This window comes from Juglans regia, chromosome 10 (genome assembly GCF_001411555.2).
Source record: "Juglans regia cultivar Chandler chromosome 10, Walnut 2.0, whole genome shotgun sequence".
NCBI classification, from domain to species: domain Eukaryota; kingdom Viridiplantae; phylum Streptophyta; class Magnoliopsida; order Fagales; family Juglandaceae; genus Juglans; species Juglans regia.
This window is the reverse complement of record NC_049910.1, coordinates 6,910,457-6,935,256: the sequence shown is the minus strand read 5'-3', so window position 1 is coordinate 6,935,256 and position 24,800 is coordinate 6,910,457. Positions and strand designations below refer to the sequence as shown.

The window sequence follows — 24,800 nt, the reverse complement described above, 5'->3', positions numbered from 1 at the left end:
TCATGAAAAGCTGCTACATATACTCTAGTTTCTTCACTCCTTTCCCTCCATTCCTTTCTCAGCCCTTTCCTCTTCTTCCAAACTGTTCTGCTTCTCGCTCTGATCTCTCTCTTCTGCATGCATGCATGCCTGGGGTTTGGGATTGGGTAGCGCGAGCATACAAATCAACTACATGAGTGTCTCTCTTTGGTTTAGGTTTTGAATGCAAGTGAGACCTACCCGTCTTGGCCAATCTCCTAGCTAGCTAGCTGCTCATCCATATTAAACTCTCCTTTTTTTTCAAGTTGGAAAGAAAAACTAATCACAGTTAAAAAAAAAAAATCTCATTTCCAACAGCGCGCTTCTTTGTTTCTCACGATTATCTTCTCCGTTTTGTATCTGTTCAATCAAATATGGGGGAGAACCACCACCACGAAGTTTTTGACGTCTCCATAGACGTTCTTCCTCAGAGTGGCTCCAAATCCTTTGACAATGACGACGATGGCCGTCTCAAACGAACAGGTAAATATCTTCCCTAGCGGCCTGCTTCAGAGTTCTTAATTTCTGCGTCTTTAAAATCTCAAATCTTTTTTTATATTATATATTCGTGACCAGGGACTCTTTGGACTGCAAGTGCTCACATAATAACAGCAGTTATTGGATCTGGGGTGCTTTCCTTAGCCTGGGCCATAGCTCAGCTAGGTTGGATTGCTGGCCCTGCTGTCATGTTCTTGTTCTCCTTCTTCAGTTACTACACTTCATCATTGCTCGCAGATTGTTACCGTGCCGGGGACCCTGTCTCCGGCAAGAGAAACTATACTTACATGGATGCAGTCCGGTCCATTCTTGGTATATATAAAGTCGAGAACTTCAATATATAGTATATATTCCAATCATATATATATATATATATATAGTCAGTACTGGTCTTCATGAGGATCTTTCAATATAGAAGTAGTATTAATCTTTCTCAGGTGGAGCTAAGGTCAAGGCATGTGGACTTATTCAGTATCTGAATATTTTTGGAATAGCCATTGGATACACTATAGCAGCATCTATAAGTATGATGTGAGTCAAATATATGTTATCCTAGCAGCAGTTTTTTCTTTTTTGTTTATCTATTTATATTATATCATCATTATAGTCTAATTACTGGGAAATTAATGTTCGATTATACTAATGATTTTGTTTGATGTTAACTGACATGCACAGGGCGATCAAGAGGTCTAATTGCTTTCATGAGAGTGGAGGAGACAACCCATGTCACATGTCGAGCAATCCATACATGATATTGTTTGGAGTAACCGAAATCGTGTTTTCTCAAATCCCGGACTTCGATCAAATATGGTGGCTATCAATTGTTGCCGCTGTCATGTCTTTTACCTATTCTTTAATTGGTCTAGGACTTGGAATTGCCAAAGTTGCAGGTTGAGATCATCGCTTCATGATCAGTTATATATATATATATACACACACACATGACACTCACACACACATATATCAAACCAACTCTTAATATAAGGTTGTTCTTTACTTATAATGAGCAGATACAGGAACTTTAAGGGGCAATCTTACCGGAATAAGCATTAATACCGTGACTCAAACCCAAAAGCTCTGGAGGAGTTTTCAGGCTCTAGGCAACATAGCCTTTGCTTACTCATTTTCTGTTATCCTCATTGAAATCCAGGTATTTATATACTTTCTTCGTTTGAATTAGGGAAAAAAAAAAGGGTTTGAAACCTATATATATTTTAATCTATCCTTTACACAGGACACAATCAAATCCCCACCATCAGAAGCAAAGACAATGAAGAAGGCAACTGTACTTAGCGTTGGAGTAACGACCCTATTTTACATGCTATGTGGCTGCATGGGATATGCAGCTTTTGGTAACCTTACACCTGGAAATCTCCTCACTGGTTTTGGTTTCTACAATCCATTTTGGCTTCTTGATATTGCCAATGCTGCCATAGTAATCCATCTGGTGGGAGCATATCAAGTTTTTTGCCAACCTCTCTTTGCCTTCATTGAGAAAAGAGCTCAACAAAAATGGCCTGAAAGTGAATTCATCACCAAGGAAATTGCAATCCCCATCCCTGGTTTTCACCCATATAACCTAAACCTGTTCCGTTTGGTTTGGAGAACCATTTTCGTGATCTTAACCACCATTATAGCAATGTTGCTTCCCTTCTTCAATGATGTTGTGGGAATTCTTGGGGCACTTGGGTTTTGGCCTTTAACAGTGTATTTTCCGGTGGAGATGTATATTGCACAGAAGAAGATACCAAAATGGAGCAATAGATGGATATGTCTCCAAATGTTGAGTATCGCTTGCCTTACAATATCGATTGCCGCGGCTGCCGGTTCAATTGCCGGCGTCATGCTCGACCTTAAGGCCACGTTCTAGCTATGGCAGTCTTTTGGATCGATATCTCATCATTGAAAAAGATGGATCATATATTTCACCAGTTCCATTTTATGAAGGAAGCTGATTATATATGTTGTTAGTTGTTCATGGGTGTGGTAAAAAGTACTACGAGTTTATGTTGTTTAATTCATGTCAGTCTTTTAAAGGGATTTGATCTACTTTGTAGTACGCCATTAATATATATATATATATAGATGTATGTATGTATGTAATTATTAGTCAAATCCAAAACATAAACCCCCCACATCTTCTCGAGAGATACCCCTGTAAACGAGAAGTACTAGTACTGGAGTTGGCTACTTGAATTCAGTTCCATGTAGCAGTAGCAGTAGCAGTAGTACTACAGCCGAGTTTTTAGTGTGAATATTATATTATTATATAGCTGGCATATTAATTGTTCAACGAAATTATCATCATTCAAATGATTATAATTAAAAACAAGTAGTACTGATGTTGTGATCACCAATTTTAATACAGCAGAGAGAGATATATATACATATATATATATATTTATAAGAAAAAGTTATTTTACCTCCTTATTTTGATCACTCAATTTGATTACTGGTCAAAATTTTTTTATTTTTTTATTTAATAATTAAAAAAATAATTTTAAATATATTGATATATTTTAAAAATATTTAAATATATTAAAAAAATTAAAAAAAATATGGACGGTATGCCCAACAATAAGAGTGGGGTGAAAAAGTAGCCCCACTAATATTTATATATGAGTATTGTTATTAGACCATCTGAAACTAACGGCTCATATGACTCTTTTGATCACGTGACACCACCAAGTAATTCCATGTCATTTTTTATTAAATTAAAATAAAAATAAACACAAAAATATATTTAAATTAAAAGGATGTCCAAAAATATAAAAAAGAAAAATACTGAAATTTTAAGTTTCTATGCCCCTTTTCTATGTGTTTTTAATTTTTTTTTTCTTAATAAATCACATGGCATTACATGGTAGTATGGTACTACGTCAAGAGAGTTATATGAACATTACATGGTGGTACGTAGGGGTGAAAACCAACCCATTCGGCATAGTTTTTGGGCAAAACCGACTTCTACCGATGAGAGAAAATTGGGTGGAGCAACTGACCATAACCAGTCGATGGGGAAGAGGAAACCGATCGAGACGATTCTCGGTCGGAATTCGGTTAATTCCCCTACCAGCAAGATTCTTATGAGATAATAGAGAGAGAGAGTTGCAGAGGAGAGAAAGTGATATGAACCCGCGGGAAAGGAATCCCTTGAACCCACAGTCAATTTGAAAACTTTCCAAGAAAGCCAAAATTAAGTCAATGGATGGAGAATCTAGAAAGCCAGCTTCAAGTAGCTAAAGCCTTTAAGTCATGTTGTTGCCCTTTCGATAACTTATCAAATGAGTCAAAACTGAATTTTCATCATTTAAGCCCTTCAACTTGTATTTTGCCCATCTAGAACTTGCAACATATCTTTAAGACTAGGCACACCTTCGTTCCCACAGAAAGAGCGAGTTGCAGAGGAGAGAGAGAGAGAGAGAGTTGAAGAGGTGTAAAACGTGGGGGAGGGAAGATGACTGGAGAAGAAGACGACCCCATCTCGAAACAATGATGTTCAATTTAAGTGGAATGCCGTCATTTCATACATATTTTTTTTTCATACGCGTTAAATAAAACGGCGTCGTTTGGTTTAGAACCAAGCGGCGTCGTTTCAATTATGTTATGTATACTTATAGGTGAAAAACGACGTTGTTCCACTTAAACTTAAGTGGAACGGCGTTGTTTTGATTAGTGTATATTAAAAAGAATATATAGTTTTATTTTATCGGTTAGTTCAGCAATTCGGCCCAACTTCAAATCGGGACCAAACTGCTAAACGTCGGTTCCTTGAATTTTCCACCACACGGCAGCCGGTTCTTGACACAGCTAGTCAGTTCCCGTCGGTGGCAGCCGGTTGCATCGGTTTTTGTTTAGCCCTAGTGATACGATACCACGTCAAGTGAGTCATTTGAACGATATGTTTCAACAGCCAAAAAAAATCATTCATATAGATATATAGCTACTTATGTAGATACAGTACTACTAGCGCATGCAAACTTAATTTGTATATACTCCACAATAACTTGGCAAACTTTAAGATTATGAATTTAATTGATCTCTATCTTATAACTGGTAAATATCTCATAATTTCCTAATCGGATATTTGCAGTTACATAATGATAAAAATTACCGAAGCTTGTCAACTTTGGAGTCGTACGTGCAAATACGTTGTACGTAGGAATTATAGTTCTATAACAAAAAAGATTCACATATCGATCCCCATCCAAATTAAAGAGGCCGCTAATATATAAGTACAATTGTTAATATAAAAGTTTGTTAGTTAGGATTAGATGATGATTAGAATCTACTTGAATTATTGGATGAATATAATTTATCTTTATCTATAAATATTTAAATTCAAAGATAAATAGATTAATAGATAAAAGTTTGTCTTTATCTTTATCTATGAATACTTGAATTCTAAGATAAGTGGTTAAATAGATAAAGGTTCAAAAGACTTTTGATCAAGATTGAATATTTGAAAAGATAGGAGATATCAAGTGATCTGGATAGAAGCTTCAAAAAGAATATATCAAGCAGAAAGAATTTTGAACTATCAAGAAGTTATCCAGAACATACGCTGAACATAAATCAGTTACTGCAGAGAAGAATTATCGCGACATGTCAGCAATCCGTTAGGAGACGTCTTTGGGACAGATTCTATCCGTCAGCAGAATCCTGTTGAAACTGGAACTCTTTCCAGATAATTTATTTAAAAGATTCTACTGGTTAAGATTTTTAAAGATTCAGATTTGCATATTTTCTAGAACACTTTCTAGTGCATATTTTAGCGAGAAAATTCCTTAAAGAATTTTCATATTGTTTCTCTCAGAGAGTGGTACTTGAGTGTGAGAGTGTTTTATCTCTCTTTTTTGAGTGCGTGCATACTCCATGTTGAAGAATTGATTGGTCAAGTTCCAGCCACTGAAGTTCTAAGAGAAAAGCCAATGTTTGAAAATCGTTAGAGATTCTGACTGCTACTGTGGTAGAAGACAAATGGATAATTTGCCTGGTCAAGTAAGAGTGTTAATTGATAAAAGTTTTGTAATTAACCTTTACTTGTAATTGATTTTCAAATAATAAAATTGATTTTTCTGTGTTTGGCTGTCGCTTAGGATTTTACCTTTAAAGAGTTCTTTAAAGGGTTTCCCTTCGATACCAATCTTGGTGTTACGCACTTCGTTTATTTTATGTATTTAATTGTTTATCAAATTAATTGCATGCTTGACAACTAACCAATTTGTTGAGTGAATTGGTAGATATACCCGCTACGTTACAAGGGTACTTGGGTAATTTCAATTGGCATAAGAGCGTGGTTTACTCATCCAATGTGATCCGTGTCCCTGTAGATCATGTTGTCATCATTATATGTCCTGTCACAATTTGATGAGGAAAAATATGCTTATTGGAAAGTTCGTATGAGAGTTTTCCTAAAGTCTTTAGATGAACGTGTGTGTGACATTAATTGATATGACTACTTGCATGTTCTTGCATTCCTTGCATTTCATTTATTAGTCCAGGACATGTATTTTATTTTTCTGTTTTTAATTTATGTTTCTGTTTTCAGTTTTTAAATAAGAAAAATAATATAAATTTTTTTTTTCTAATTTGTTTCTAATTTTTTGGAAAATGCATGCTTGATATGTCAAAGTTTTGAGCATGTGTTCTCACAAAATAAATTTTTGAACATATACATCTCTCTACTTTGTGTAGCCCATTTTGTGCATACTAACCATTTGAGTCATCTTGACAAAATTTATTTACAAAGCACTGTGAGAAACTTATGTGTATGCACTTTATAATTAAGTTCCATATTTATTATCGAGATGCTCACCATAGAGAGAGTTCATGTCTTGAATTGATTAATACTAGTTGAACCTAGTACAATAATAAAGAGATATTTCCTTGCCAAACACAAATAGTTGATCCATATAGAAAAAGTCGGTGTTATATCATTGCGGAAAAAGACAAATACCGTACACGGATCTATCCCTTAAGTCCTTATAGAAAGAATCGTGGCTCAAATCATTGTGAAAAAATATGAGCAACAAAAATGAACATGAAAAAGATTGTGAAAACTAGTGTTTGAAGGAGATACTCATATATCTAGGTCCTAACATAAAATTTAACTTTTGAGGTGAGTGACAATCTCTTAGGAGCATCTACAAGAGAAAAAACTCATGAATAAATTTATCGAAAATATATTGAAGAGAAAAAGAAATAAATTGTTAATTTTCTATATAAGTTTGCTCACTCACACACTCACATGAACTTTGACATTGATGATCTTATGAAGTATGAACATTCATGGTGATTGTTACAAATGAGATGGTGTACTCTATTGAATTTTTTTTTGTGAGTAACACTATATTTGAACTAAGATGCATCTAGGCATGTTACTTGCCTCATTGCTTATATATATAAAAATAAAAAATTTTGTTAAAACTTTTTATTGTTTTTTATTTATTTTGGTTTATATAAAATAAATATGAAAATATAAAATATATTAAGGTATGAGTTGGTGTTGGTCTTATATACTTCAGTTTTTATATTATGTCTACCAAGTGTTTATTTTTATGTCTCAACCAAGTTACTTCATTCATTTTGTCATAATTTTATTTGCATTCATGCTCATACATCAGATGCATTTAATCCATGAAAAGTTGAGACGTATGAGAGTTGTTCATCATGGTTTTTTTTAGTGTCTTCATCTCGACTCACAAAAGAGATATTTATTATCTTATGAGTCTTGTCAGATTAGTGACAAAAATGTGGAGATTTAAATATACTGTTGAGGGAGAGTTAAAAAGTCTTTGCATTAAAAGATCTTTTGTGAAGGGGGAGTAGCAGTAGAAGATTGAGGGGGAGCAACAGAATATTGAGGGGGAGAACTAAATACTCAACATGGTTATTGATTATGACTAAAACACTATTTTAGTAAGTTTAGATTACGTCTAACCTTTGATTTTATTGAGATTAATTTCAAAAAGTGTTTTATATCATTTCTTCTCATTACTGTATTAAGATTTTCTTCACGAGATCTTGGTCTACTGGTTGTGTTTGTCTCAGGTTTATATTACATTCATCAAGTTAATTTTGTCACTAATCCGCCAAAGGGTGAGATTTTTAATATAAAAGTTTGTTGGCTAGGATTAGATAACTATGACATATTTGAATTATTGGATAAATGTAATTTGTCTTTATCTTTATCTATAAATATTTAAATTCAAAGATAAATAGATTAATAGATAAATGTTCAAAAGACTTTTGATCAAGATTGAATGTTCGAAAAGATAGGAGATATCAAGTGATCTAGATAGAAGATTCAAAAAGAATATCTCAAGCAGAAAGAATTTCGAACTATCAAGAAGTTATCCAGAACAGAAGCTGAATAGAAATCAGTTACTGAAGAGAAGAGTTATCGTGACATGTCAGCAATCCGTCAAGAGACGTCTTCGCAACAAATTCTATCTGTCAGCAGAATCCTACTGAAACTGGAGTTCTTTCCAGATAGTTTATTTAAGGGATTCTACTGGTTAAGATTTTTAGAGATTCAAATTTGCATATTTTCTAAAGCACTTTCCAGTACATATTTTAGTGAGAAAATTCCTTAGAAAATTTTTATATTATTTCTCTTAGAGAGTGATACCTGAGTAAGAATTTTCTAGTATTTTATCTCTCTTTTTTTAGTGCATACTCCATGTTGGAGAATTGATTGGTCGAATTTCAGCCATTAGAGTTCCAAGAGAAAAGTCAATGTTTGAAGATCTCATTTATCTGGTCAAATAAGAGTATCAATTGACAAAAATTTTGTAATTAAGCTTTACTTATAATTGATTTTCAAATAATAAAATTAATTTTTCTAAGTTTGGTTGCCTCGTAAAATTTTATCTTTAAAGAGTTCTTTGAAAGATTTCCCTTTGATACCAATCTTTGTATTACGCATTTCGTTTATTTTACGTATTTGATTGATTATCTAATTAATTGCATGCTTGACGACTAAACAATTTGTTGAATGAATTGGTAGATATTCCCATGTACTTAGATAATTTCAACAATTATATATAATATTACACAGGAGCGAAGAAACCTGAAAAAATTATTAAATATTCCTTTTAGATTTTACCTGTGTATTTCTCTTTTCTTGTCAAATTAAGCTAAATTAATTTAGTGATGTATTACAAAAACACAAAAAGAAAATTTCAAACAAGGCAGCATTCACAAAAGCAATACACACAAGATCATTATCATGATCAAATTCTCAACTCGATAGCACACTGGCTTGTTCTTCATGTTTAATATCAATGAATCGTACTATATCACAGAGGTTAAAAAAAATCATAATCATAATAATAATAATAATAACTAACAAAAAAATATATATAGAATGGCCTTTTGACAGAATGAGATTGGCAGATATTGGTATTGTACATCAACTTGGCCAATTCTGAACTTCAAACACAACCTGGAGAACCCATAACACCCGGAGGAACATCAAGTATGGCACAGTATAAAAACCATGCAGGCATCTCAGTTGCTAACCAAACCAAGCCAAGCCTCCTTCAGTCTCGGTAGATACGATCAAAATTCAGTAACTCTAGAGAGAGAAGTCCCAGAATAGATGTCAGCCTCCCTTCCCAGCAAATGCAGTCACCCACTGAGTTAATGTCAAGTGAAAATCCCACACAAAAACTTAAAAAAGCTCCTCTGAATTGAACTTATTCCAAGCTTCCTGTGACAATATTATCAAATTGTTTCGTGAAATCCAAGCCCAACAAAATGAAACAAAGGGTACTATTAACTTATCCAACAATAATCAATGGAACCAAAATTGAATTGCTTCCACTCAGCAAATGTGCCTTCGGAGTTTGGAGTTGACTTAAGAACACAAGTTGAATATCTATGCGAATTACATAATGGAAGTTCCATTAATGATGGTGACTGAAAGCAAAACATTCATGGAAATGACATATGCATCATTGCTACGTAAGCAGCAGCTCCAATACCCTGTGGTTGTTTAGTTTCTTCCAGTCATAATGCACATAATGAACTCAATGTTTGACCAGTTTACTAGCAAAAGATATGTACACAAACACTGAAAAGCCAAGGATTCCCAAATCTTTATATAACTGTTAGGACCATGGTCAGTCCCTGTGGTTTTCTTCCCTTTGTATACCCAGGAAGACTCATTAGAAAATGGGCATTAAAACCATCTAGATCGATTCCATATTAAGTACCTTAAGGAGATCGAACACTTTCTCCGCAACATATTTTTGTTGAAGCGTGGCGCCCTTTTGTTGCACCTTATCAGGGTGGATGGACAACGTTGCCTTCCTATAGACCTTTTTAACTGCAGGCGCTGTGATCATATCAGTCAAAGAAACGGGCTGCCAACCACATTCTGGCCAGAGCACCTGATCAATACAGAGACGAGAATCCAGTCAATATAAATACAAGGTCAACAATCACGAAACAATAGGACAAGCAATAGTAACCTTTTTTCTTATTATATAAGCTATACTAACTTACAACATGTAGGAAATATAAAACTCAAACTCACTGAAAGAAATCCAGTTTATCAAATCAGTAACAAGGTTAGAGCAATTAGTAATTATGACACTATAGAATTATAACTTACCTCCTAAAACCCATCCATCAGAATAGCAAAAACTTAAGAGACAACAATAACTACCCCGTGAGTGTAGGTTCTGGTTTAGCCTGACAATCTTCTCTCCATCCTCTTGCTCTTACCCTCAAAATTCTAAACCAAAATAACTTGAGGTAAACCACAAAAATTGCTTGAAGCAATCTGACCTTACAACATTATGTATGAGCAATCTCCCATATATCTTGAACCACCACAACCAATACCAACTCGTGCTTTCCTAAACAGATTTTTTAAACCTAAAGAACTTCTAAGAAAAAAAAAATACTCCAATATCTAAGTTGCTCTGGATATGACCCAACTGAAAATAATGGTAACGTCCACAAATATAATATTGGAAGTAATGATCAATGATGTATTGAAGGCGTTCAGCTAAAAGCTAAGTATCATGTAGCCCTCGACTTCTTTCTTAATTTAAAAAAAAACTTCCTTCTTATCATACTTTTCACGGCATGCACTGCATGAAAGAAGAAAATAATGAAGGGAAGAAAGAAGGTAATGAAGAAGAGGAGAAGAAGAATATCATGTATCAAAGATGGAGTTGTTGCCATGTTGGAGAAGGAAGTTTGGAAGCCAAAGCAACTCAGAGATTCGGTGGATGGCTCGCTTATGCTTAATGTGGATTGTAGTGCATCTGGAAGGAGTGTAATTCCGATAATTTTGAAATTAAGAGAGGCTGGTATTAGAACTACAAGTCACCATGCTAACCATCTGCATTTGGATGACTACTGATAATAGTCCCTGCTGTTTACTTTCCTAGATTTTATGAATTCTTATTTTTCCTTCTCCCTAATCAGGTGTTCTCTCTAGCATACTTCCTAAGTACTAAGGTTGCAGCTCTTTTGCGTTGTTGATGAAACCGACATTCTTAGTTTAAAAAAAAAAAAAAATCAGAACTGCCAAAGGAAAGAGAAACATGACCATACATAAGGTTTGGGGGGTGAGATGAGAATTTTGTGTTTTATTTGAGAGTTTAAAATATTGTGTTTTAATATTATTATTGTTTTGGGATTTGAAAAAGGTGAATTGAGATTTGAAAAAGTTGAATTGTTTATTATATTTTGTATGGGGATTTGAAAAAGGTGTAATGATGAGATGAGATGAGAATTTTGTCTCATCCCACCCCTCAAACCTGAATCATCCTAAGAAATTTTTTTCAATATCAGCTCATTGATCCCCCAAGTTTCGATGAATGCCATCGGCAGGTCACTACAAGTAATCTAGGACAAATAAGCTTCAAATTCAATTATTTTATTTCTCCAAGCCATCTTAAACAGCATATACAGGGGAGAGAGCATTCAACAATCAAACCCCTAAACTCAACATAAGTCGTCTAAGTAGATCACAAATTCTGGTTGTATCAAAACACCTAAAATAATATAAGTAGCAGCAAGTTGGCCATGATTAAATATGGCCATTTAAATGGTCCTAAACCTAGTGGTTAATGGTTATTGAACCCAAGACCTCACCCTCTATCCTGTTCCTATAAAGAAGGGTGTGCTGTTTGAACACCTCATTGGCTACAACTTAGCAAAGAGAGTTCTTTTTATAAGCCTATTTTAATTTCTTATAAAGTAATAATTCTTTATTAAAAAGTGCCAAGTACACAAGAAGTATACAAGAGAGATGTCTATCTAGAAGAAGATAAAGATGCAACAAATTCATGAAGATTTAGCCCGTTAAGGCTGCGTTTGGATGTTCAGCTGAGCTGAGCTAAATTCTTTATAAATAGTAGTGAGTTGATTAGTGAAGGGAGTTATGTGGGGCCCATCTAAACTAAGTTTAAAGTGTGTTTGGATGTTAAGATGAGTCTAGTACTTTTTATGGGAAATTGAAAAAGATTGTGGATCCCACATATCAAGATGTTTTAAGTTGGAAAAGATTGTGAGTCCCACGTGTAAGAAAATTTTGAGTTGAGATGAGTTTAGTAATTTGAGAGTTGAGTATTTGGATGTTAGACTCAGCTAAAATTAAACTGAACTCAGCTAAACTCAGCTGAGCTTGAGAATCAAACGCAGCCTAAGTTTAATTAAAGCACAAAGGTGGCACCAATATGTTAAAACAACTGACAAATAAAAAACATTTAAAGGAATGCAGACCAACATTTTTAAAGAAAGAACTGAGCACAGAGATTTTAAAAAGGTAAAGCAGTGTGGCATGTATATTTTACAAACTCAAGCATATGCACACGTATAATGTACAAAGAGGCTACAAGCTAAAAGACTTGTAGGCATCAAATGATGTTATATGAGAAACGCATAATAATAAGTGAACTGTAGAACACAAAAACATACATATTGCAAAGTCGAGAGCAAAGCACGCAAATTGCCCTCTTTCCCTGCAGCCCAACGCTTGATCTCAACATCCAGGGTTTCAGCAATCCTCTGAAATCAGTGCATAACGGGATTACACAATGAATATTTACTGCAGTAATTTCATGTGAGTTTCAGCGTATCATAGCATCTTAGACACAAAGGAATGAAGTAATATGAACGAAAATATGAAGTATATGAAACACATTGAATGAAGATAACAAAATACAGTATAACAATTTTTTCAAAATTAGATAAATATGCCATCAATTGAAAACAATTAGCTGGGATAGATGGGTCATAAATTGGTTGGGTACATGAATATCCATTTACCCATTTAATTGATAGACTAATACTAACACCCCGACCAATTTATTCAGTGTGGGCACCCGGCCATTGACATTTTATATAAAAAGAGTGTAGTCAGTTTTTATTATTTTCCAGGAAGTGAGCCCTAAGTGCGTGGTGTCACATACAGTTGACGGCTCCTGGCCGTGTCGTTGCCACAGAAAGAGACGATGGCATCCGGCGACTCTTTTGGGAGTACTCCCAGCGTCAAGATCTTCCCCAGTGACAGGATCTATCTCTCGCCGGGCCTTTCGTGGAGAGAACGTTGGTAAATCACAGATCTGCACCGACGAAACTTACTGTCTCACTAGGAGTTTAGACCCGCAACTATCTCTCTCGTTGTCAAAGCTCTCCACACTCAGACAGAGAACATAGTGATACACAGATATGCGCTGAAAAAGCTTCCTGCATCGCTGGGAGTTCAGATCTGCAGTGCTCTATCTCTCTCCTCGTTGAAGCTCTCTTTTGCAGCAACGAAGAGGAATGGAGCTTAGGGAGCCTTTGCATTTGAAATCAAAGGTCTGATTGAGATGGGTCAGTTTGTGCGCTTTTGGGTGGAATTAAAGGCTTTTGACCTTTCACCATAAACATGGAGGTCCTCAATAAAAATTATGGAGAAGAGCAGCAGGGTTTGGAGGTCTATAGCTATGGGTCGTAGTGGTATAGGGTGGCTGGTGGCTATGGTGGAAGCAATGTTACAGGCAGAGAGAAACTTGGAATTCACAAAACACTTGCTCAAAGGAAACAGAGCCTTCATGGCTCAACGAGGCTCCAACGTACATGGTAGATATCTAACTGTTACCGAATATGGTGGAGGAGGGAGGCGGAGTGATCTAGTCATTCCAAAAGGGTATGAAGGGCTGGGTTGGAGAAATTTTCTGTCAAGTTACGCAGAGTCGCCGCTCTGTTTTTCTCCAATCCTTATGATGGGTCACGGAGGGAAAGCCAGGAGAAGACATTCAATCATCAAAACATTAATTTGGAGTTGAAACAAACAAACCCAAACACAATGTGGTGGTGAGGCGATCGTATGCGACAGCTCTGAAGACGGGTCACGCTTCGGTTACTCAATTTGATTCCAGGGGCAAGACGGGGAACTGTGAAAGTGGCTTGGAGACTATGCAGACCACACAAGATTAGAACCACCAGAAGGAGTTCGACTATGGCAATATGACTGAAAGTGAGATGCACATTACATAAAAGGGCATGAAAAACCAGCTTGTCGAGTTGGAGGCAACAATTGCTTTTTTTATCTACGAAAATAGACTTGCTTTCAGCTGGAGGTAACAGAGTTGTAAGGCCCAATAAGAGGGAGTTCAAGATAGGCCTGAATTCGTTAAAATCAAATAAAGGAAAACAGAAAATTGGGTTCGGCCTAGTCCCTATAACCAGATCCAAAAGATTGTGGCGGGTCAAAAGGAAAACCAGATCATTTGAAGTGGGTTCTACGTCGCATATCGGTGTAGAGACAGCTAAAATGGAATGCCCTTCACCACGGGTGACACAGAAAAGGGTAATGGTCAGTGTTACACCCCTGGTCAGCATTCTCCTCGAAGAAACAATGACACCCACACCAGAGCTAAAGGAAAATGGTGTAATGCCGAGGCCTGAGGGAGATGTAGTGTCTACCGAAGTGGCACAAAAAGGATTGTCGGGAGGTGGCGCATCTCTAGTTCTCGCCAACGAAACAACGACACCTAGAGGTGAAGGAACTTTATGGGTTTGCCGCCAACCCAGAACCTCCAATGGTGACCATGGCCTCACCACTCATAACGGAGAGAACCAATTTGTCAGTATCTCTTCAGGAATCTTGTGACAGCAACATGGGTAATGCTGAGGAGGTACGGCAATTTGAATGCAGGGGATGTTGCGGAGGAAATTTTGGGCTTCTTGTTGGTGTCTTGCAAGGATAAATGTTTAGGGCCTGATATACAGTTGGGAGCTGAGTCTGGGGAAGATGATGTCCGGTTATCTCTTCCTCCGTTAGCTGGTTCATCATAGGATTGGGTTTTGCAAAAAGTTACGAAATACAGCAATGTGTGGGGATTACATGTGGAGGATTAGACGACCAATACAGCACTACTCACTGCTATTGAGGCGAGTCACTTATTTGAAACGAAATCAAGATTTAAGAGAGTAGGGAGTTAAAGCATCTTACTTGGACAATCAACTAAGACGCTAAGGGAGGTAGTTCAAGTCAAGGGAGGACTAGAGGGAGGGCAGGACCAATTGTGTTATGAAGCCTTCTTCCATCCTCGTAGGAAGGGGTGGAGTATTAGTTTCGGGTGTAGTATGTAGGGTGCAGTATGTAGAATGGTCCTATTTAGCTTCTACGGGAGTTTCGGGTGGAGTCTTAGTTTTTGTGGAAACAAGGGGTTGGATAGTCATAGTTATTTGCTTTGCTGTGGTGAGGCGCATTTTGCCCCAATCGGGCTTGGTGTATATTGGATGGACTTATTGTTCATTAGGGGCTCTCTATTATGAACTAGGTGTTCTCTCTTGTATACACCCAGTGTACTTGGTTACACCTATTGATATTAATAAATTTTGACTTATAAAAAAAGAAATTATTTTTCTGGTTTGGTAAAAGGGAAGAAAAGAAAGATATTATTTAATTTATATGATAAACTTCTTACCATAGCCCGGGTTTTAGTTTTCACACCATCTCTCTGAGACTCTTACACACAAAAAGAAAAAGAATGAACTCGGAAGCTTTTATGAGGGACAATTGAGTACATAACTCTATTTGTATTACCTTCTAGGCTTTCACTATTTTCTTATTTTCACAATGGAGAAGCACAAGTGTAAGCTATGCTTCATGAGATTTTCAAAAAGTAGGAGAGGGTCATTTTTTATGGAGTAAGAGAGATCCCAAACACGAGCATTTGCTTTGTGGAGAGTTGCCGTAGACTCCAAGTATCAGAGCAATAGGGGGGATGATGTTCTAATGACATTAGGGGTGTGCATGGGGTTGGGCTGTGGAAACATTAGATATAGATGGGAGGGTTTTTCTAAATATTGCAGAGGTCGGGAAAGGCTATAGAGTATGTTTTTGTCATGATACTTGGTGTGGAGATGGGGCCCTCAAGATCGCATTCCATACACCCTATCGGATTGCACACGATGAAGAGGCTTTGGTGGCAGCAGCTCTAGTGGCTCATTTCAGTGGAATGTTTGTTTTCTTAGACTGCGTCAGGATTGGGAACTACGTGCCATTTCTGAAATTTTCAGCTTTTTGAACACTATGAACATGGGTAATGTTCTTGTGTACTTGGACTTCGCCTTCTATTATGAATAAAACTTCTGATTACCTATAAAAAAAATGAACATGGGTAATGTTGAGGCAAATAGGCTGATCTGGATTCATGCTGGGAGTTGGAGACTCATGGTTCGGTCCTTGTACAAGGTTCAGACGAATCAGAACCACAACCCTTTTCCTTGGAAGTGCATTTAGAAATATAAGGTGCCCCCAGTGGTAGTTTCTTTGGCTGGACTGCTACCCTTTATAAAAACCTTAGAATTGATAATCCGAGGATACGTGGGTTTTTTGTTAGTGACTAGTGTTTTGTGTTTAAGAAAAATGGTGAAACTGTGAATCATTTATTATTACATTGTGAGGTGGCCAGAATCTTGTGGGATGACATCTTTATTAGGAACGGATTGGCATGAGTAACGCCCAAAAGGGTGTTGGATCTTTTGGCATGTTGGAGAGGTCTTCAAAATAACCCCCCTAATTGCCGTTGTGTGGAAAATGATCCCTCTATATCTTATGGGGTGCTTTTCAATGGAGAGAAACAGTTGGTGCTTTAAAGATCAAGGAAAGTTCCTTGGATGAGCTAAAGAGGTTCTTCTTCAACACTCCATTTTCATGGGCTACTGTCATTGATTTCAATGGGGCTTGTTTTCATGATTTTCTTATCCATTTCTAGTCTTAACTTGTAACTAGGTGTTCTCACAGTATACCTCCTATGTACTTGGGCTATACCTCTCTCATTTTAATAAACTTTTATTTTACCTATGAAAAAATAATGCTGAATTGAGGTCCATGGTGGATGCAGGATCAAATAGTTTGAAAACCCAACTCAAGATGCACTTTTAACGATCTTAATTGATTTCCCCTAAAATTCCTTCAAGTACCAAACAAAGTATAGATTCATGCTGATGTGTCCTGTAGCTTTAGATTTTCAAGAAATAAAATGGTCGACACTTCTTGAAAGAAAGAAAAGTTAAATTTTCAAAAGTTTCCATCTCACTCTCACAGCCTAGACTTTACTCTCTCCTTTATTTTTCTGTTTGGTTCCCAAGAAAGCTTAGGACTAGGAGAACAATGTTCTCTCTCTTTTTCTAATAATCACATACTCAACTTATACAAATGTTTTTTGATCAGCAAGTTAATATGTAAGACTAATTTAATAAGTCAAGAGTGTAGAACTGATATAGATGGGTAGAGTGACTATAAATGAGTATTCTTCATGCCTACAATCTAGGGCGTGTAAATGAAAACAGGTTAGTTTGCCATCCCAGCCTAACGGACCTAGGAAGAATTATTTGGTTCAGTTCTTGCTTTATAAAATAAAAATCACTCAAAAAAAAAAAAAAAAACAATACATGCATTCATATACATGAGGATGACCTTTTTCTTTTTGAATGGGGAAGAGGGATTAGAACACAGTTGTACTTAGTACTAGTCGTAAACCGCATGATGCGCAGGCTGGAATAATTAAATTGCTAGAACTGTTTAGTCAAGCACCTGAGTTGGAAACTGAAAGGTTTTTTCAATTATCTGAAAAGGAGAGGAAATGTTCTTTTTCAATAATAGTAGAGGAAAGGTTGAGAAACCGAACAGTTTATATCACAGGAGAGGAAAGGTTTTTTCCAAGAAGAGGATGGAAAAGTTGAGAAACAAAAAGGTTTCTGATAGAAAAGAATAATAAAATAATAAAATTTATGAAAATGGTTGATGATGTGGCTCATTCTTTTGTGATGGCATTGCTTCAGCTTTTATATAGGTAATAGATGTATTACTGGTAAAAAGGCATGACCAACCTCCAATTCTATAATAATGGCAAGCATGACTTCCATCCTGGGATGCAAGATATCTCATTTGCCAATGAAATATGTCGGCCTCCCCTTGGGTGCCCCATTCAAATCAAAATCAATTTGGGATGATGTGATTGAGAAAATGGAGCGGAAACTGGCGAATTGGAGAAGTTGTACCTCTCCAAAGGTGGTAGGGTCCCTTTGATTAAAAGTACCCTATCCAACTTGCTGAATTATTTTCTATCATTATTCCCACTACCTACCAAGGTGGCTCAATGCATGAAGAAACTTCAATATGTTCCCCTATACCAAAATGAGGCCTAGGTATCAAGCATTTGCAAGCTTTTAACAAGGCCTTATTGGGCAAATAATTGTGGAGATATCATCAAGAACAGGGGGACCTTGTGGAGAAATATCATATATTCAAAATATGGTGAGGAATGGGGAGGTTGGTGTTCAAAAGAGGCAAGTGGGCCACAGGGGGTGGGGCTTTGGAAGCACATAAGAAGAGGATGGGATACGTACTTTGGAAAAACCTGCTTTGAGGTGGGTGATGGATCCAAAATCAAATTTTGGCACGACGTATGGTGTGGCGACTGGGCCTTAAAGGAAACTTACCCAGAACTTTACGGCATAACAAGAATGAAAGAAGCCTCGATTGTTGACCAGCTAGTCACATCAAATGGTGCTCCTCAATGGAATGTCACATTCATTAGAAATGCACATGATTGGGAAGTCGACACAATATCGAAACTTTATCATCTCATATACTCAACTTGCATGAGAGGGGAAGTTGAGGACAAGATCTTATGGCGTCATTCCAAGAAAGGGAAGTTCATCGTCCGCTCCTTCTATCAAGTTATGAATTCACATACAACAAACCCTTTCCCCTGGAAGAGATTTGGAAGACAAATGCACCCTTAAAGGCACTCTTTTTGTATGGACAACCTCTTTGGGAAAGATATTCACACATGATAATTAGAGGAAACGCCATAACATTGTCATGGAGTGGTGTTTCGTGTGTAAAAAGAATGGGGAGTTGGTTTTACTTCATTTCACGGCCCTATGGAATGATTTCTTCACTTGGGCAGGACTAACTTGGGTGATGCCGAGACGGGTGATCGATCTCCTAGCTTCTTGGAGAGGCTTTCGGGGTAACTCTCATATCGCAGTAATATGGAAGATGGTTCCAATTTGTTTATGGTAGTGCATTTGGAGAGAAAGAAACGACAAAAGCTTTGAAGATCGAGAGTGATCAATGGAAGAACTTAAGAAATTGTTTTTCAATACTTTACTTCATTGATCGGTTGTAATTGATTTCAATGCAAAGAGTTCCATAACTGAACTAGCACACTCAGGCGATGCTCTTGTATATGTCCCGTATACTTGGACTTATGCCTATTCGCTTAATAAAATTTGTTTATCGATCAAAAAATAATAATGCCAACATGACCTAAATAAAACTTAGTCACAAACCTATAAAAAAACTTAGTCACAACCTTGGTTGATGTCCAACCCACTCAGTCATTGGGAAAAGAGGCAAGTATAAACAGATGATAAATTAGAACATTTTAACGAAACGACAAAAACTTACATGTCTCTCGGCTTGATCCCTCTGAGTTTGAAGGTCTCTCTGATTCTTCTCAGCCAATGCTTTTGCCTAACATGAAAAGTCAACAAAAATTCAAAGAAACTGAACTAATGATAAACTCACCATAAAGGAATATGTAGATTAACCTCACTCTTCAAAAATTCAAAGCAAATAGATTAGTTTATATATATATATATATATATATATAAGTAAAAAAAAAATTAGGTCCTCATAATTAGGCAAAGCAAATAGATTAGTTTCGGGATAGACCACATACCGCACGCTCCTGGGTCCTCTGGTGGCGTTCCAACCTAGCTCTTCGTCTGTCTTCACTTTCCCCTTCAACTTCCTGGAACTCTCCAGATGATGGAGCAGCTTTCGACAAAAAGTTTATATATATAATTATGATAATACAATCATCCCGTCCAAATAAGAGAGAGAGAACCACAAATATTCCCATTTTAGTACTAAATGTGCATACAACCTACCTCCGAAAATTGAAGAAAGGTCATCAACAAAATTTGTTGTCGGATTCACTTTCCTGATATTTGAGGAAGTTGCAGCAGATTTCCTTGTCACTTCAGGCTCTTGCCTGTTCTGAGATTGACTATCGAAAACTGAGTCCTGAAACATAAAATCATGGAATTAACAACTTAAAATTGCAAAACTGAGTAATTTTAGGTTTCAACCTTGGGTCCTCACCGAAGAGTTAGCCCTAGGCCTTGGTGCACCGCTAGCTCGAGAACCCATGCCAAAGAAGGAATCAAGATCATTTTCATTCTTTTGTTGGTTCATCCTTGCAGCAGCTGCAGCCCTTTCTCGAGCCTCTGCAGCAGCCCTTTCCACAGCAGCTCGTTCTGCTCTTAGTCGTGCTTCGGCCTCAGCCCTTGCTACAGAAGCTCTGTCCCTGGCTTCTGCTGCAGCCTTTTCAGCTCTTTCCTTCGCCCCTGCTGCTGCCCTTTCACGAGCTTCAGCTTGGGCTCTCTGGACAGCAGCCCTTTCAGCACGTTCTCGAGCTTCAGCATTTGCCTTCTCCACAGCAGTTTTTTCAGCTCTTAGACGAGCTTCAGCAGCTGCTCTTTCACGTGCTTCCCTAGTGGCCCTTTCCACAGCTTGTCTGGCCTTTTCCCTTTCCCTCTCAATCTCCCTTGCTCTCTCCCTTTCCTTCTCAAGTCTCCTTTGTTCTTTCTCCTTCTCCTCCCTTTCCCTCTCTTTTTCAAGTCTTTTTTGTTCCTTCTCTTCCTCTTCCCTTTCCCACTGCAACCGTTCACGGTCTAACCTTTCTTGTTTTTCTCTTAGTGCTCTCTCATCTTGCATAGTTCTCTCGTCTTTTTCCAGCTGCACAGCATCTCTACTTCTAGCAGATTTTGTACTCTCTCTCCCCCTAACTTCCCTTGCATGCCTGAATTTAGCCTCAGCTCTATCCATAGCCTCTTTCATGGCAGCAGCAGCAGCAGCAGAGTTCATCCCCAATTCTTCAGAAAGACCATTTGCATGTTCGTCAACATTATCTTGACTCCTATCCATCGGAAAGTCTTCAAGGTCATTGAATGGAGATGCAACTGATTCTCTTGCTGCAGTAGGAGCTGACTTAGGACTTTGATAGTAATGAGCAGAATTTGGGAAAGAATTATACTCGTTCATCTTCTTTCTTGAATTTGTGTAAGCAGGGGAACCTGATCGTCCCTTTGAATTTGTAACTTGAACTGGTCTTGGAGGAGGGGGTCTTGAAGGTGGTGGAGCACTTGTTGGTTGTGTGAAGAGACGAACCTCTGATACGGTCAACCATACATCCTCAGATGATTCCAATTTCTCTTCAGATCTAGGAGACATATCCACTTGAGTATTTGCTTCGTTAGAACTAGAATTTCCATAGGAAGGGGGAGAAGCTGTTTGACCAAAAGGGTTATGAGAATCCATTGAAAATGTTGGCATCTCAAACAAGTTCTGATGAGACTCCTGATCACTTTCAACAGGCAGCTTCTTCTGTGAGTGGGTTTCAGAACTCCTAGCGGAAGTTTTCACAATTGGGTCTTTACTGGTGGAAGTTCTATTCCAACTTGTGCTCATATCTGTCCTTACAGGGCTCTTGTCCTTGACCCTACTCTTCCTCTCCGATGAAAATGCTGGTACAGCTTTCCCAAGGCCATTAAAGGGATCCATATCATCAAATACTCCCCCATTAGCAGCAGATAAACCCTCACTTTTCATGCTTTGTGAATTGCTAAACCTACTGAATTCTTCCAATGGATTGGCCATATGCTCGGGAGATGAAACAGCAGGATGGGAAGTTGATTCTGATACATAAAAGGGGTCTTCCATCACATTGGAGGAAGATCTAGCTGCACTCACAGATGGTTCTGAGGACCGACTGGCCTGTGAAGTTGGCCTGTAAAAAAACATGCTGTTGATACATATACCAACCGACACATGGGACAAAAATATAGAGGAATGTTGGCACAGTCCCACAAAGCAACAGTTACTAAACAAACCTATGGAGTAAAAATTATCACATAATACCGGTAATTCAATAAATTTTTATTTTTTTGTTTGTATAAATACATAATAATGGCTCCTGGGAAAAATACCGATGAATGTAACTGCATTTGTTCCATTCTAGATAATCTTTGCTTTTTAACATTTATAATATTTTTGGGACTACAGAAATAGGGCACATACTGGCATGTTAATGCCAAAGTAAAGGTCAGTCCATGTCTAAACTCATATCATAACTAATGAAAAACAAAGTCAAGTCATAACAGATTACCATGTAATGACATGTACAAGACACATAAAAGACTTTTAGAGGCTCTTCAGTGACTCTTTTGTGCCAAAGAACAAACTCATTCACATCTAAGGTCACTATACAGGCATGTATATTGTACCTAATAGTTCTATCCTGACACGTCCTTTGCAAGGCCTTTAAGTTCCTTATAACCAAAAGTCATTTTCACAAATTCATGGTCAGCGTGGAATAAACACACAACCAACCACTAGCCACAAAATGGCACAAACAAACCGACTGCACAACCTTGTTTTGCACATAAACGCATTCATATCTTGACATCCTTTATAAACTCAATTGTTGTGACATCTAGACTTAATGATATAGACGGAGAGACACAATCCTTCTTCAGCTTACCAATAGGAAACAAGCACAGCGGCTGGACACTTTAGTCGATGAACTTATTCTTATGAGCACACTCCCAGATCGTTTCCCTTAGATCATATAGTCACTTCATGATTCCCGGTTCGTTAGTTCCTCTTTATTTAATTCAATTTCAATAGCACAAAGCCACTATGTCATCTCTTAGTCTTACTGCTTAAATATGTGTTTTCAAAGTTTTCCCACGCACAAATTTAAATCCAACATTGACCCGCATAAATATCCAAATCATGTTACTTAATCTAATTTCACTCCACCAGAAAAGGCTAAATGGTTGTGAATCCAGCTAAAAAATTCAAGCTCGTCAAACTTAATTAGGCAACAAACTCGGCCACTAATGACAAACCTTACCTTTCACTAGGGGCACTTGTACCACCAAACCCGGGTATCAAATCATCGAAACCTGCCGGCACACCCTTCACCTCTCTCTCCGATCCCCTTACGCCCGAACCCTTTGACTCACGCTCCGACTTCCCAAATCCCGCCAGAAGATCATCAAGCGCATCACTGCCCTTGGCCGATGACGCCGAAACCGACGCAAAAACGTCTTCATGCTTCGCCCTCGACGAAGAGCTCTTCAGCCCCGGCACGCCGTCGAAAATGTCGTCGTCGTACACCGGCTTATCGTAAACCGGAGGAGCCGAAACATTGGGGGCACCGGAATCGCGTAAGGCATCGAAATTGAAAGACGCCGTGGTTGCCGTGCTCTCAGATTTGGTGGAGAACCGCGCGGAACCGAAGAGATCGCCGAATTCGGAGCCAAAGTCATGGGATCTATGTTGTGGGCCGGTGGAGGTAAACAGGGAATCGCGATCGTCGAAAGAATTGGAGGATGGACGAGTGCGCGCCGATCTAAGATTAGAGGAAGAGGAGGAGGATTTGGAGGCGGACATCGGGGCGGCTTTGCCCTGGGGCTTGAAGCCCAAATCTGTGGTTAAGAGGTTCTCGAAGTCGTTCATATCGGGAGGGGAAAAGCCGCCGGAGGAGAAGGGAAACAAGATCAGAGGATGAATATTGGAGGGGAAATTAAGGATCTGATATGGTGGGGAGAGGAATGGAGGTTTGGAGGAGAACAGGGGAGGAAGGAAGATGGTGGAGACTCTCTCTCTCTCTCTCTCTCTCTCAAGTCTCAAGCTCTCCAACTCCTTCCGATTTTTGAAATAGTCATCTCTTTAATTTCTTTCACTCTCTCTCTCTCTCTCTAGATTGTTTGTTTGGAAGTTTCTTCTTTCGGCCATTCGCGGTAATGGAAATGTGCAATCCACTGTGCTCGATCGTGGGAGGGTCAAGGGTCATGACGTGTCTAATCTTGGGTTCTTCAGCTTATTTTTTGTGACAATGAAATCAGACCAACTCCTTTTTCTCATTTACCGACAACCAAAAAGTTTCACCGCCAATTCACCATTTCATATAATTTCTTTATATAAATCTTATGGCCTAAAAAATATTTCATCTTATTTTATTTAATTATTATAATTTTTTTAAATTTTTATATAAAATATAATAAATAATTCAATTTTATCAAATTTTAAAATAATATTAATATTAAAAAATAATATTTTATTCAATTTTTAACTTTAATATCAATAACTATCCGAACACACCTTAGAGTCCTTCAAAATTATTTTTATTTGCTGCCTTCATCCTTCTTGTTCTTAACACTAGATAATGCACTTTATTTCTCCCTCCCTTCCTATCTCTTTTTCTTTTTGTTTTTGTAAAATAAAATTTTTTTCTCGTCAATCACTATTTACCACTCCACATCCTATAAAAAAATTATAAATGTGACGTATAAGAATAAATAATAACAGATACATAACATTCTTCTTTATAAAAAATCATTCATTGGGATTGCTTATTTGCATGGTACATATTTTTAATGAGTTTCTTTTTGTTTCTTTTTCTTCCTTCTTATACCCTCATGTGAAATTTACAATTGCAATCACATGGTCCCCATTATCATGAGTGCGCTAAAAAGAGTAATAATTTTTTCCCCTTTGTTTGATAATCAAATAGTGCACTGAATGAGATCTGAAACCAATCTCATTAGCTACAACTCACTCATCCATCATCTTATTGCCTATGATAGAGGGTAGACAGTACATTATGCCCAAAGGTCATTTTGGCTTCATCAAGGCTTCGCTTCAGCATTATTGTTTGTTGAGTAATGCTACTATACTT

General features: G+C 37.5%; 2 protein-coding genes across 2 annotated transcripts; one reads left to right on the top strand and one right to left on the bottom strand.

Annotated features, from left to right (window-relative positions):
- Window positions 1–67: 67 nt before the first annotated feature.
- LOC108983379 (amino acid permease 3-like) lies at window positions 68–2,552 on the top strand. The gene is made up of 6 exons (XM_018954981.2): window positions 68–501; window positions 595–828; window positions 954–1,047; window positions 1,192–1,406; window positions 1,527–1,666; window positions 1,751–2,552. The coding sequence occupies exons 1-6, from the start codon at window positions 393–395 to the stop codon at window positions 2,384–2,386; spliced, it is 1,428 nt and encodes a 475-aa protein (XP_018810526.1). The 5' UTR covers window positions 68–392; the 3' UTR covers window positions 2,387–2,552.
- Window positions 2,553–8,741: 6,189 nt separating this feature from the next.
- On the bottom strand, window positions 8,742–23,814 carry LOC108983382 (auxilin-related protein 2-like). The gene is made up of 8 exons (XM_018954984.2): window positions 22,971–23,814; window positions 20,156–21,842; window positions 19,942–20,077; window positions 19,731–19,828; window positions 19,457–19,522; window positions 12,457–12,546; window positions 9,735–9,911; window positions 8,742–9,229 (listed from the first exon to the last, which is right to left on the bottom strand). The coding sequence occupies exons 1-8, from the start codon at window positions 23,576–23,578 to the stop codon at window positions 9,191–9,193; spliced, it is 2,901 nt and encodes a 966-aa protein (XP_018810529.1). The 5' UTR covers window positions 23,579–23,814; the 3' UTR covers window positions 8,742–9,190.
- Between the last annotated feature and the right edge of the window lie 986 nt (window positions 23,815–24,800).

What these genes read in the sequence shown, in the direction of transcription:
- LOC108983379 (XM_018954981.2), top strand. Translation starts at nt 393, where the DNA reads ATGGGGGAGAACCACCACCACGAAGTTTTTGACGTCTCCATAGACGTT. An exon ending in TGGCCGTCTCAAACGAACAG is followed by an intron (nt 502 to 594) that starts GTAAATATCTTC and finishes ATTCGTGACCAG; the next exon opens with GGACTCTTTGGACTGCAAGT. An exon ending in TGGAATTGCCAAAGTTGCAG is followed by an intron (nt 1,407 to 1,526) that starts GTTGAGATCATC and finishes TATAATGAGCAG; the next exon opens with ATACAGGAACTTTAAGGGGC.
- LOC108983382 (XM_018954984.2), bottom strand. Translation starts at nt 23,578, where the DNA reads ATGAACGACTTCGAGAACCTCTTAACCACAGATTTGGGCTTCAAGCCC. An exon ending in CCTTTCTTCAATTTTCGGAG is followed by an intron (nt 19,829 to 19,941) that starts GTAGGTTGTATG and finishes TTTTGTCGAAAG; the next exon opens with CTGCTCCATCATCTGGAGAG. An exon ending in TGCTCTCGACTTTGCAATAT is followed by an intron (nt 9,912 to 12,456) that starts GTATGTTTTTGT and finishes TGTATTGATCAG; the next exon opens with GTGCTCTGGCCAGAATGTGG.